This window comes from Dipteris shenzhenensis, chromosome 27, assembly GCF_047967505.1.
Source record: "Dipteris shenzhenensis isolate YYH24624 ecotype China chromosome 27, Dip_SZ_1.0, whole genome shotgun sequence".
In the NCBI taxonomy this organism is placed as follows: domain Eukaryota; kingdom Viridiplantae; phylum Streptophyta; class Polypodiopsida; order Gleicheniales; family Dipteridaceae; genus Dipteris; species Dipteris shenzhenensis.
The window spans coordinates 13,346,147-13,360,935 of record NC_141622.1 but is presented as its reverse complement, the minus strand read 5'-3'; the positions used below and the strand labels follow the sequence as shown (position 1 = coordinate 13,360,935).

General features: G+C 43.4%; 1 protein-coding gene across 11 annotated transcripts in view; it reads left to right on the top strand.

The window, feature by feature from the left end:
* The first annotated feature begins 430 nt into the window (after positions 1 to 430).
* LOC147883890 (golgin) overlaps positions 431 to 14,789 on the top strand; it is a 33,980-nt gene continuing 19,621 nt past the window's right edge. For 5 of the 11 annotated variants that reach the window (XR_015543662.1, XR_015543664.1, XR_015543663.1 and 2 more), the window contains exons 1-5: positions 431 to 734; positions 896 to 938; positions 1,576 to 1,644; positions 1,899 to 1,916; positions 2,047 to 2,121. Coding sequence is in view for 8 of the 11 variants with exons in the window: in XM_087398572.1 (XP_087254698.1) it covers positions 724 to 734; positions 896 to 938; positions 1,576 to 1,644; positions 1,899 to 1,916; positions 2,047 to 2,121 (216 nt within the window). In the remaining 3 variants the exon portion in view is untranslated. The remainder of the gene's footprint in view (positions 735 to 895; positions 939 to 1,575; positions 1,645 to 1,898; positions 1,917 to 2,046; positions 2,122 to 14,789) is intronic. The other 6 variants (XM_087398575.1, XM_087398573.1, XM_087398570.1 and 3 more) reach the window with 3 other exon arrangements.

The following is a 14,789-nucleotide window of genomic DNA, read 5'->3' as shown; positions in this document are numbered from 1 at the left end:
GGATGGGCACCCATTATTTTGGCTAATGGCTTGCTTTCTTGCTAAATTAAGCCAATACATGGGTTGTTCAAAATTTTTATGCATGTTCACGCACAGAGTGTATGTGTAAAGGCTTTGCTATTGACAATCCAAACAATGTGGACATGTGGGTTCTTATACGTTATTCACCCGTTTGCCACTGGAAATACCATGGATGACGCTTCCCATCCGACTTGCATGTGTTCGGCATGCCACCAGCTTTTCGACACCCTCTTAAACCTCTTAAATGTCTACCATTCATTAATGTCTTTCCCATTGCTCCGTGTCCTTCTAAGACGGTCTCACCGTGCATGGCAGTGGGGTTGGTCTAGCTCCACTGGCTTGGAGGATTTGCATCCCCATGGATTCAAAATGCTACGCCTAGCATTTTCCCTAGCGTTGGACCATTGGCTTGGCGTTGTGGATTTTGCCAATTCTAGCCGAGCATTCCAATGTCCAAGCCGTGTGATTGGTGCACTGACTTCGAGCTTGTTTCCGATTACCTGTAACAATCTTGTGAGGTCCTCAGCTGGAATCACAAAGCTTTCATGGGGACGTGCTATTTGCATCTCACTGCTAGAGTTCGAGCTTTAGAATGAGCCCTCAAACCCTCTCTCGTTGCCCCTCCAACGAAGTAGATGCATAAAAAGAGTGAGGCTATGGCACAAAGTCTGGTGTTAACAATACACGAACTTTGCGAACGAAATGATCAAACGGTAACTTATCCTTCCACTGTCGCTAGAAGCACTTGCCCTCGTAGCTTTACTACTTGGATGATATCAATCCTCTTTTAATTAATTTACAATTGTCCCTTAAGCTCGTGGAACAACCTTCTGTGCGCTACCGCTGACCTTGAATGCTCCCTTTGAAAACACAGATCGTTTTTGGAGACTTTACGATCAGATTTACATCTGGCTCTGGTACGTGATTATATTTCTAAGAATTAGACCATCATTTGACTTGTCGTTCAATTCGTCGAAAGGATCGCGCATAAGATTCAAAAACTTAACGTTTGGAGGTTTCAAAGTTTTCATCAAGGTCCTTAAAGTCGTAGCATTCTTATCGTCTTCGTATATTGTAATCTTCTTATCATCTTCGTGTATTGTGATCGAAGAGACCTATTTGCACATAGTTTCATTTTCTAAACAGATTATCATTTTCTGCTGTTAATTTTGGAGTACATTGGATGAGGGTGAAGGTTTTGCGCTATCTTGTTTCTATGAAGGTCACATGCATCTTACGGTATATACCAGCTGAGCTATTTACATATGTGCATTCCATTTTCGGAAGGCCCCTCCCCACAGAAAATGAAAGAAAATCAGTGTCTTTATCCAATAATAGCCACACACATTCAGTGGCTTTTAAGAGCCGAGGTTTTGCTCTCCATCACAAAGTTTGGGCAACAAAACAATTTGTCCGTAATCGGGGACTGAGCAGAGACGCATTTGTGATTGTTGTACTTTCAAGGGCAAAGGCAAACTTCTAATGAAAGTGTATTCTCATGTTAAAATTAATATGTTACAGTAGTGGGACTTTTAAGTTTTCTAAATCCAACAGGAAGATGGAGCTCAGAGCTATTCGAAAGGGGGCGATATGGTTCTTCTTGTGGCATTGTCGAAGGTACAGGTGAAAATTTTTTGGTTTGCTCAGAAAGGAATTGTATTACGGAAGCCAATTGTCATAGAGACTTGCATAGTTTGGAAACTGTCACTTAGAAACACTGAATTTGACCAAAACCTTGGACTAGTGCTGCATTTGGCCTGGTTTGGCTCAGAAGCTTTGAAAGGATCTAGTAACACGTGGAACAGCTTTTACATCTCTGGAGTTTCTGAAAACAGACACGTGATCTAACTTTTTATTTCAATATGGCCATGCTGCAGGTGCAAAGAAATCTACAGGTGAGCAAATCTTGGAAGAGCTGCAGATTTTGGAGTTTCATGCTTTCAAGTTCTGGCTCCTTCGATTGCATGTTGATCGTTGTACCCACTTTCTATGGAAGGAGGACGGCTGAAGCTTCTTTTACCTTAGCTGCAGGTTGAAAGAAATCCTCGTTTGGATGATGCAGGCTCAAGTAACCTTATAAGTGCTGCATCCTTTCAGAAGGTGTAAAATTCTGTGCCTCTACTCTTCAGTTTGGTGTCTCTGATGTTTGAATGTTTTTGGATGCCCATGTGCTAATGTTTGTGTAAGTGTGTGTGCATGTGAGAAGCTATGTTTGTACAATTGTCTATACCCACAGTTGGGTGCTGATGACATCTGCAAGGATGTTATAGGAGCTAGTCCTTGCTATACATCATGGAGTTTCTGGGTGACTATCATGAGGATTAAAACTGCATTGCTTGTTTTGCTGTCATAGGATGACATGTTCCTGGATTCATAAAGGTATGTATATTTCCTGAGGGGCCCCAAAGTCCCAAGAGTATCCTATTTTACACGGACGTAGGCAAAGCCTTAGGAGACATCTTATGCAATACCTACGGGCATTGGATAGCAATATGCTCAAATTTATGGCATTCAAAGCAAGCACCCGCAAATAGACCGTTAAAAATTCACAACAGAGGGTATAGTATATACACAGTGGAAGATAGATTATAGTGGTCCAGAATCTCACACAAGGTGGTTCGACGGAATCCAAAAATTCTTTCCTTAGTGTGCTCAACATACATATGCAGGCAAGTAAATAGACAGTGCTCACGAGAGATGTAAAGCCAGTAGTAGATATATTTCCGTCCAAGAGATGGACATAATACAAAACAAGTTCAGAGTCCCACCCGGACATGGTCCTGTGTACATACAAAATATGCTGTCCGCCTACCTTCGTGGCACTTCTAGAACACTTAGCCTGCATGCTTTTGTGGACCTTGAGTTGGCTTTGTTAACCGTGCTTGCAAACATACCTCCAAGCTATCCCTCCCGGACATTGATGCTTTAGAAACCCAGTATAGCTTCTTATGCTTGGGCACTGATGACGACATAAATGTTGCTTTGCTTGCTAAGTATGTCTTCCTTTTGTTTTTCTTTAAAGTTTTTGTTTACCTCTATTTTTTCTTCTCTTTCCTTTTCTCTGTGTAGATTTTTGGTCTTTAGAACAACAAAAAATCTAAATTTGTATGATAGGACATATTCTAGTCTTACAAAGGTATATCCCTCCTGGACAGCCATGTGTAAGGCAGAATGCTCCTTTTGATCCGTACACCTTACTGTCCTGGAAGACAGCCAAGGGTGAAGTCTCCCTTTGAGCTATGTCTGCAGCAATCAGGCCCTTCTGGTCCTTCTGGATGATGGGCCAAACCCTGCTGATCTGCTGAAATCTTTTTCCTTATCTCTTGGGTGATGCATAGGTAGTCATCTTTCATTAGATACCCATCTTTCAGGGAATAGTGACTTATAGACTGTCCCTCTTGCATTTGCTGTAAAATCTCACCAAAATCTGCATCATTAGCATATTGCTCCCTCATGTCTTCCAGATCCCGACGATAAGCAATAGTCACATTGTTCACCTGGGGTCTTCGAGACAAGGCATCTGCCACTTTGTTCCTAACTCCCGGAGTATGGACAATCTGAAAATGGTACATGGACCGCATGTTTGCCCATTTCATATGCTTCTTGGAGAGCTTTGTCTGAGCCAAGAAATATCTCAGACTTTGGTGATCTGTTTTAACTGTAAAGTCTGCACCCAAAAGATAATGCTTCCATGTATGGATGGTAGGAATTATAGCCAGCAACTCTTTCTCATAGATTCCCAAATAGTTCTCTGCATCTCGGAGTCTGCTGCATAGGCCACTACATGACCATTCTGATGCAATGCAGCCCCAACATATTCCCCACAAGCATCACAATCCATGTCAAATGGCTGATACAAATATGGAACTATCAAGATTGGCTCTGTGGTCAACCTCTCTTTGAGTGTGGTGAATGCTGTCTTTTGTGGAATTCCCCATTTGAAAGTTGCATTTTTCTTAGTAAGGTCGTGAAGTGGAGCGGCTATATCCATAAAATGCCCGATAAATCTTATGTAGTAAGAACACCTGCCTAGGAAACTTCGAACTTCATGCACAATTTTCAGCTCTGGCCATTCCTGAATGGCTTGGATCTTTGCCGGATCCATCTTTGGATATTATATGCCCCAAGTAATGGTCTTTCCCAAGAAGAATTCACTTTTCTTGCTGTTTGCATAGAGCTAGTGATTCCTCAGCTCTTGAAATACTGTAGCAAGATGTTCCTTGTGCTCTTCTTCGAACTTGGAAAATACAATAATGTCATCGAAGAAGGTACCAATGAACTGTCTGTAGGGTTGGAAGATATGATCCATCATTCTATTGAAAGTAGCTTGGGCACTAGTCAATCGAAAAGACATCAAAAGATACTCATATAACCCAAAAGAGTGCGGAACGCTGGCTTATGCACATGCACATCCTGAGGCTGTATCCTCACTTGGTGATAGCCACTCTTTAAGTCTATCCTGCTGAAAACTGAAGCCCCATTTAACTGATCTTGCACATCATCAATGCATGGAATAGGGAATCTATTCTTGATGGTCATTTTATTTAGAGCGCGATAATCGATGCACATATGGAATGAGCCATCTTTCTTCTGTACCAGCAGTACAGGGGAGCAAAAAGAAGAACTGGGCTGAGTTGCACCTGAGCCATAACCTCCTCTCGCTGAGTTGCACTAACTCTGTATAGGGGCCTATTAGGTGGCTCATTGTCAGGAATGAGTTCTATGCCATGATCTTTAGGTCTCTCAGAGGGTAGCTTCCTTGGCAAAGCGTTAGAAAAGCAATCTTTAGAATTTTCACGAAACTGAAATTTATTTTGATATGTTCACTTATTTCAGCATGCATTTCCACATCTCTCTCTTTTACAAAAACCATGTAAGCTGAAACTGCATAATGTATTTCTTTTCCAACATAACTATTTGATAATAGTAACTGCAGATACCTGTGGTTTCTTGGACATAGCTTTTGTACGTGGCCTCTAGAAAGTGCATCAGCCACTACATTCTTCTTTCCAGCCACATGAACAATCTGAAAATGAAAAATGGAAAGGAAGTTTGCCCATCTCATGTGCTTCTCTGACAGCTTTCTTTGAGTGAGAAAGTACTGCAGCGATTGGTGATCAGTTTGCACATAAAAAATAGTGCTTCCACACAGTAAGAGCATGCATTACAGCTACCAATTCTTGCTCATACACATTCATGTTGCATTCAGCATCTCGGAGCAGCGTGCTCTCATATGCAACCACTGTGCCTTCCTGCATAAGAACTCCACCAACACTGTTGCCGCGTGCATCACATTGAAGAACAAAAGGCTTTCGCAAGTCTGGCAAAATGATAACAGGATCAAAGCATAAATTATTCTTCAGCTCATTGAATGCTGCAATTTCTTTCTTTTCCCAACGGAAAGGCACTGCCTTCTTCTGTAAAGCATGTAAAGGTGAAGCTATCTCATGATGTATGAACTGCTTGTAATATGAACACAAGCCAAGAAAGCCACGGACTTAATGTAAGTTCTTCAATGGAGGCCAATTCTTGATTGCCTCTATCTTGGCAGGGTCCATTCTTACTCCTTCCCTTGAGATGATGTGTCCTAGGAAATGCATCTCTGGCATGAAGAACTCACTCTTTTTAGTGTTGACCAGTAGCTTGTGTCTCTGAGCTCTTCAAATACAATTGCCAGATATAGCTTATGCTCCTCTTCATTCTTCGAGTGCACAATAATGTTATCAAAGAATGTACCCACAAACTTTCTGTGCTCTCTGAAAATCTGGTCCATCATGCGGTTGAAGGTAGCAGGAGCATTAGTCAAACCAAATGGCATGACAAGAAACTCATAAAGTCCAAAAGTAGTCTTGTGTACATCTTTGGGCGTGATACGTATATGATGGTAACTACTCTTCAGGTCGATGCGACTGAAGATGGTTGATCCCTCCAATCGATCAAAAATATCATCAATGCGTGGGATGGGGAATCGATTCTTGATAGTGATTTTATTCAGAGCCCTGGAGTCAATACACATTCTCCAAGATTCATCCTTCTCGACCCAAAATATCATCAATGCGTGGGATGGGGAATCGATTCTTGATAGTGATCTTATTCAGAGCCCTGGAGTCAATACACATTCTCCAAGATTCATCCTTCTTCTGCACCAGTAGGACGGGAGAACAATATGGAGAACTTGGCTGAATTAGCTCCTTCTGTAGCAGTCCATTGATCTAGCTCATGATCTCCTCTTGTTGTGCGGCACTAACTTTGTATGGTGGTCGGTTCGGTGGAGAGCTGCCACGAATACTGTCAATGGTATGATCTTCTGGCAGGAGGTAACTGTGAAACAAAGGGGAGCAGAGAGCAAGAGTGAGTACTGAATAACTGAATAGAATGAATTCAGTACAAAATGAGAGTGTGGGGTTTGGTCTAAGTGACACCCCCCTACAGTGCCAATGTGATGATGTACCAGGTAAGGATTAATCACGAAAAGGAGAGAAGTTCAGGACACCGCGACATGCCTCGAACTTCTCACGTGGAAGTGCTTTGGTGAAGATGTCTTCAACATTGTCATGTGTTGACACATAGATCATACTGATCTCCCTTGCATGCAACTTCTCTCTGATATAATGATAATGAACCTCTATGTGCTTCGTGCGAGCATGAAACACAGGATTCTTTGCCACTGCTATAGCACTCTGACTACCAGTGAGAATTGGAGAAGAACCCTTCAATAAGAGACGAAGATCAGCAAACAAACGACGCAGCCAAACACATTCAACTGTCGTTGTGAAAGTTGCCCTGTACTCAGCTTCACATAAGGAAGTAGCCACTGTAGGTTGCTTCTTGCCTAGCCAAGAAATGCAAGTTGCCCAAAAAGAAACAATTACCACTAGTGGACTGCCTAGTATCATAGTCTCTAGCCCAATGTGAATCATTGTAAGCATGCATTTGTAAGTCACTCCCCCCTGGGAAACATCAAGCCATAAGACTTTATGCCTTGCAAATAATGGAAGTTGCGTTTACAACCTGTCAATGTGTAGTCTTTGGGCTGTGCATATACATGCTCACCTAAGATGCTACATACTGAATATCGGGCCTTGTATTGCACAAATAGATGAGGCATCCAATAGCCTGGCTGTAAAGTGTGACATCCATTGATTCACTAGCATCATACATAGTAAGCTTCAGCCTCGGCTCCATGGGAGTGGCTATAGGCTTACAATCATGCATGTTGAACCTATCCAAGAGCTTTTGTACATACTTGGATTGAGACATAACGATGCCACGCTTGTCTTGTATAAACTGAATCCCCAAATAGAAATTTAACATGCCCAAATCTGTCATGTCAAATTCAGCTTTCAACTCAGCTTTGAAATCTGCAATTATTTCCTCATTTGACTCTGTGAGCAGCATGTCATCTACATAAATAATGATGACCAAAAATCCCCCCCATCCTTCTTGATGTAGAGGGTGCTTTCCATGGGACTATTATGTAACCCCTTACTTGCTAGGAATGCATCAATCTTGGCATACCATGCATCTGGGGCTTGTTTCAGCCCATATAAAGCTTTGTTCAGCTTGCTAACTTCAAGTGCATTGCCAGAAAGTTCAAATCCAGGAGTTTGTTTGACATAAACCTCTTCCTGCAATTCCCCATTAAGGAAAGCTGTTTTTATGTCCAACTGATGGACATTCCAAACAAAATTTGCAGCCGTGGCGATAACTGACCTTATGGTGGTCATCCGGGATGTAGGAGCAAAAGTCTCCTCATAATCTATGTCCTTCTTCTGTGCATAGCCTTTGGCAACCAGACGTGCCTTGTACCTATCAATGGACCCATCTGGCTTCCGTTTCACTTTGAAAACCCATTTGGTACCAATGGCATGCTTCCCTGGTGGCAAATCCACAACATCCCAAGTCTGATTTTTTTCAATGGACTGCAATTCATTGTGCATGGCGTGCATCCAATGCACATTATCCTTGGCTTCTTCAAAAGAGTCAGGTTCTTCTTCAACAAGAAGAGTACCTGCATAAGTTGTCTCAACAGAAAGAGCCCCCTCTGCGTGCTTTACTGCACTACGAGTTCTGCCAGGCAAAGGTGCCTCAAGCCTACTCTCCCTGAGAGTCTATAGCAACCAATTCGGAATTGTTTTGGCTGCATGTATCTCTTGAATCTCTTGCCTAACAACTTCATCCACACCCTGTGGAGGTACAAAATCAGCACGTGGCTGAATCGGGGCATGTGGATCAGGAGGAGGTTGCTGTAAATTCTGATTTTCAGCATGAGTCTCAGCTGGGGAACCAAATGCTATAGGAAGCATCCCCTCAAAAACATCATCTGAAGAGGCTGGAATAATAAATTCAACATGTGTATGTGCTGAATTCTCTGAAAATATAACATCTCTACTCAGAAAAATCTTGCGAGAAGCAGGATTGTAGAGACAATAGCCTTTGCTTTGTACACTATACCCAACAAAAATGCATTTAATTGCTTTATCTGACAACTTATGTCGAAACTCCTATGCAACACAACCAAAAACTCTGAAGTGATCCACTGAAGGCTTTCTCCCATGCCATGCCTCATAGGGAGTGATTGTCTTTAAAGCCTTCGTGGGAGCCCGATTCAAAACATAATTTGCACACATGAGGCTTCTAGCCAAAACCTGTGAGGCAACTTCTTACTTGTAAGCATGCATCTATCCATCTCTATAAGAGTGCGATTCTTGTGCTCAGCTTTGCCATTTTGCTGAGATGTAAGCCTCACTGTAAGCTGATGCGTGATGCCTTCCTCCTTCAAAAATGCCTCAAACTCATGAGACATCTATCTGTGCGAAGTGTCTGCACCTTGAGTCCTGTCTCATTTTCAACCGTAGCCACAAAGTGTTTGAAATGCATAAACACTTTTGATTTTGCCTTAAGACCTTAGACCGAAGTGTAATTGGTGAAGTCATCTATGAATGTAACATAATAGAGATAATTACCAAAAGCAGGTGTCCTCATGGGACCGCAGACATCACTTTGTATGAGCTGTAATTTACAAGTAGCTCTTACTGCACCATCCTTAAAAGGAACTCTCTTGCCAAGGATGCAACCCTCACATGCATGAGGAGGAGATGACTCCAAAGGAGGCGATGCATCAACCATACCATGCTTTTGAAGTGTCATCAAGTTGCCATAGCTCATGAAGTCATCTATGAATGTAACATAATAGAGATAATTACCAAAAGCAGGTGTCCTCATGGGACCGCAGACATCACTGTGTATGAGCTGTAATTTACGAGTAGCTCTAACTGCACCATCCTTAAAAGGAACTCTCTGCATCTTGCCAAGGATGCAACCCTCACATGCATGAGGAGGAGATGACTCCAAAGGAGGCGATGCATCAACCATACCATGCTTTTGAAGTGTCATCAAGTTGCCATAGCTCATGTGCCAATATTTGGCATGTCATAACTCTGCATACTGCATCGCAGTAGTGGAAGTGCTCACTGAAAGTGCAAGATCGGATCTTTTCTCATAAATGTCATGCTGAAAAAGACCTCGATACAAAGTGCCAGACAACATCAAAGCAAAGTCATTCTCTTTGTCTTGGACTGCACACTTAGCATCATCAAATATGACCTGAAATCCTCCTCTATTGAGAGAGGACATTGAAAGCAAATTCTTCTTTATACCTGGCACATAAAGAACATCTGTAATTCTGAAATCTGTGCCATCTGTGGATGTGAGTATGATGTCCCCCACTCCACACACTGAATAAGAAGATTTAGTAGGTGGTGGATGCAGAGATGCAAAAGGCTCTTCTTAGAAGTGATGTGCTTAGAAGCATCACTATCAAAATACGAAGTGTTCAGTGTCTCATTGACACTGAGAGAGCATGCATCCTTCTAAGGGTCATAATTGCAAGTCAAGAAAGCATATGGGTCATCCTCAAGAGTGGCTGTAGTATCTGAACCATCCACTGAAAAATCTGAATGCAAGACAAAAAGGCATAGTGCTCTTCCACAAAGTTGGTTGTAACATCTCCTCCATCATGTGCATTAGTAGCTAATGCATCTGAGACAGCCATACCTGAATCCCTTTTCTTTTCTTTAGCTATGCGCTTCTTGCATTCACCAATGTAATGACCTGGCTTCTTGCAGTAGTGACAAATGCCCTTCTTTTTAGGCTTATCTGCATCACCTTTAGCCTTATAAGAGGGCTGTCCTGAATCAGCTTTATGCTGATGTGCGGGCTGATTGGCATGTTGCTTTTGCTGCCCTTTTCCTTTGGGCTTAAACTTAAAAAACATGGCATGCTCGCCAGTTCGTGCTGCCATATTTCTTCTTGTTTGCTCTTCCTGTAATAGAAGTCCTACCAACTCGTGAAAAGAGAGGATTGCTGCCCTCCCTCAATGACAAGTTCAGTGAGGTGTGGAAAGCAAGATAAGATTAAGGAAGAGAATTCAGAGTGGTGGTAATCACCATTGAATCCGGAATAACTTCATCTATATTCAGCAATTGTTCGCTCAAATCCTGAAGTTTTGTGAGATGAGCATTCATGAAATCTCCCTCATCCATATGCGTATGAGATAGCTCTCTCGAAGGAAACTCTGGCATCATTTCTTGCTGCAAACATACTCTCTAAAATCTCCCGAGCTGCCTTTGAGGTCTTGCATGATCGAATGTGAGGAATACTGAACCTCTTGACAAAAAGAGAAATCACAGAAAGAGCTTGTGCATCCCTAGAATCCCATCTTTTCTGCTCTGCTGTGGGAGCCACTGGAGTAGCAGTTGCTCCAATTACTTGTGTTGCATTTTGACCTCTACCCCTGTCTCCAGTTGTAGGAGTGACAGGTGTAGCCACAAATTCTGGCCTTGTCATCTCCATTGACATAATCCCAAAGATGTCTGCCAACCAAGATGTTGCGAATCATAAAACTCCACAAGGAGTAGTTGGTGCCATCCAACTTATCCTCCTGTGTGAGGACTCCAAACACCTCGTTGGGTTGTTCTGAGCCATTTCTGCAAAAAAATCAAAAAAGGCAGCAAACTAGACAAGTAAAATCCCTTCTTGGGATGTAGAATGCACAACCAGAGTCTTGCCAAAAAATTCTGCCCACAATGACAATTACTGTCATAACCTATCAAAGGCTTGAAATGCACCACAATGCTCTGCAAATGCCCAAAAATCTGCAAAGAATATCTACAAAAAATGGCAAAAGTCTGCAATTTGACTCACACTAAGTCCAAAACTGCTTGCAAATCTCCCAAATGCTCTTTCAATTGCCAAATTGCATCCAAATGCCAAAAGCCCCAAATTTGCACCTGAAAGGTGCAAATCAACTAAAAGCTCCAAATTTTTGCAATTCTCTGCAAAAAATGCAAAAGCCCCAAATGTGCTTCTAGAATGCAGGCCAAACAATGGCTCTTTGCACGAATGCCAGCCAAAAATACCTTCCAAAGTCCACCTGCAAAGAAAACTCTGCAAATGACCACCTTGCTAGAGTATCCTATAAAAGTACCTTGCTCTGGAGACCTACAACAATCCGTACAGTGTGGACTGTACGGCTGTACGGACATTGACGGCAGGTATGTACAGAATGACCTGTACATTGACGGCTAACAATACGGTCGACAATACGGACGACTTGTACGGTTGGCGCAGTACGGAATGCAGGGTGTTGGAGGCATACAGTAGTTCACACTTGTAGTATAGCGTTGATAGGTACGGCTGAATGCGGGTAGTACGAAATGCAGGTACCGTAGCTTCATTGACTGCGGTATGGACAACGGCGCTGCAGGCGTACGGATCTGACAGCAGTACGGACGGCGGCTCTCTATGGTACGGAGTCCGTATGGATGTACGAACAAGCAAGGGCGTTGGTACGGAATGCGACTTGTAGAACTGTACGTGTGTACGGTCAGCAAGTACGGGGTCGTGCATTCATACGGATTGTATGGAATGGATGTTGGAGGTCGCGAGCTGGAGCAGGATGGAGCGGAGCAGGAGGTCGGGTAGGAAGAACCTGCTCTGATACCAAATGTGAGACAAAGGGGAGCAGAGAGCAAGAGTAGAATGAATGAGTACAAAATGAGAGTGTGGGGTTTTGTCTTAGTGACAAAACCCTTATCCTATCCACTAACCATAGTTAGGTATCGGACTGTGGTTAGGGGGAAAAACCTCAAAGAGGGAAAAGTGCCCTTGACCTACTTATTACAATACATTGGCCACTGCCTAGAATATAATAATAATTCTAACAGTAACTCCTCTGGAAGATCATCTGAGAAACAATCTTGAAACTGAAATAAAAACTCAGTTTGTTGTTTTTCTAGCTTGAAGAGAGTAGATTCATCCTCACTAGGTTCCTTTTCTTTTACAAATATCAAGTATGCTGAAAGATGCTTTTTCATTATGGAGTAAAATTGCCGAAGCGGATACAACTGGGACTGATTCCCCTTTCATTTTTACATCTATGACTTGGGTAGCTTGAAGTCAACCCACGTAGCAGGTGTCAGCCTCTGAAGAAGAAGGTTAGACAACCACTGCATCGCATTACCTTTGAGGAATGTGGCTGCCTTCCTGATTTTTGAGGACTGTGAAATAGCCTCTAGCATATGCCAAGTCAAACTGCTGGAAAAAGGTGAGAGCCTTCATCCTATCTACATGTCCATTGAAGGTCTGAAATTTCACTGCTGTCCCTCCCTCCTCGTAATCCTTCATCTCAAGCGTGGGATCCAGATGATCATAACCAGGGGGCTGCAAATAAGGAGGCTGCTAATCTTGGGGTCCTTCTTGAGCTTGTATAACACTCTCCATACCAAGATTTGCTGGCACAGGTGGTACTGCTTGATTGTGAGACACCATGGGGCTGCCTCCCTGCATTCCAGGCAGTATCCCCACATTAGCATACATAGGATTTCGGGTTGGTTGTGTGGTCATGGCCTGGAATATAGATCCTCCTCCAAAGTGGGATGACTGAACCACATGCTGTGGTTGGCCTTGCTTCCCTTGCTGCATATTTTGAGCGTTGCTGCCGTGCTCATTCCCATTTGATCATTGCCTCTGTGGCACTGCAAGTGGCTGTACCATAGGTGTCTGTGGCTCTGGTAGTGGCTGTCCCACATGCATTTGTGGATCTTGTATGGGCTGTCCCATTGCCCTCGGCAATAGAATGCACAATCTCAGCAAAGCTTTGAGTGAGCTGAGTTAAAACTTGTAACACAGAAGCCATCTGAGTTTGCATCACAGCCATAGCATCTGGTTGTACGCTTGGGTCTGCACCCAATGCAACTGTACCAGCAAGGTTATGTACTTGTGGAGTTGCCCCAAAACTGGTAGTACTTGGCTTCCCTGAGGTGCGTGCTGCCCCAATACATCAGCCTGAGTATTCTGCCCTTCATGGGCTGCATCTTGCACTCTTGTTCCAAGGTGTGCTCCCCTAGACTGCTGCTCCAACTCAGACTCTGAGTCTGCATCATAACCAAGTCTTATATGCTCCATATTAAAGGCAATGGGTGGCTGTACCAAGGAAAATCAGTAGATACTTTCTCAGGCCAAGCTGCCCAGGAACTCCTCTGGATTATTTGATGAGGGCCGACCAGCAATTAACAGGTTTTGGCAGGAGGGCCTTTCAGTACAAGAATGAATCACAAGAAGAGTTGACCAGCAATCAGCAACCAACCAGCCATGAAGTCGCCCACCAAACTGAGGATTTCAGCCAATCGCGAAGAATGTCAAGAAAAGCATCAAAAAAGGCCCAGAATGGAGTTGCCCAGGCCCAGGGAGCATTCCAGCAGCAGGAAACACCAGCAGGAGAAGATCTATCGCGGAGAACTCAGCAAAAACGCCTTCAGCCAGCAACGGGAGAGCTCCACTTGTATTTTGAGTTTAGTTTAGTAAAGTACTCAGCAAAGGGCCTTAGCGAGCCCTCTGCCTCAGCCCACAGTGGCTTGTATTAATTATCTTTGTGATTGTACTTCGCGAGGCCTCCTGAAGATGGTAATACATCTTTCTTTCTCCATGTGATGTTTCTATGGCCATGAAGCCTCGACAATGTGTGCAAAGGAAGCAGAAAGAAAGGTGGCAAGGGAAGGGAAATTGCAGTGATGTACTAGTGGCAGAAGAGCAGAGGCTCATGCTCATGACTGAATGCTCACGGGCTAAGCAGAAGGATCAGAGGATGCGGGAGAGGAAGGAGGTGAGGGAGAGTGAGGAGGCAAGAGGATGATGGAGTCAAGAAGTGATACATCATGGCGGGTGATGATGGAGTTTGTGTTAGAATCGTATGATTTGGCAGATTTCATATTGATAGGAGTTGCCAGACCCGATCCCCTTGCGTCCAATTTTGGCATCTTGGAGCAAAAGGAGGCCGACTCCATGTCTCAGCTCTAGGACCGTGTCAATCTTGCATAAGGTCATTTATTTTCCTTAGTTGTATTCCTCAGGTGATTAATCACGTGAAGCACATGATATTGGCCAAGAGTATTTGGGAGCACTTGGCGTCCTTGTATAATCGAACCTCTCCCATGAAGAGGGTTTCCCTAGAAGTCCATATGCGTTTGTTGGATCCCAAGAAGTATTCATCGATGTGGGAGCACATCAAGAAGTTACAGGAACTTCAGTAGGAGATCCTCCAGGCAGGGAGGTAGATATCGTCTAAGGACATGGACCTAACGCTACCGTCATAGTTATCCTCTTAGTATGGGGCCTTGTATTCGTCCTTGATAACAAATGGAAGGATGAATTCGTTGACCTGGGAGGATCTGGTCTTGATGGTGCTTGACCAGGAGGACTGATTTGTA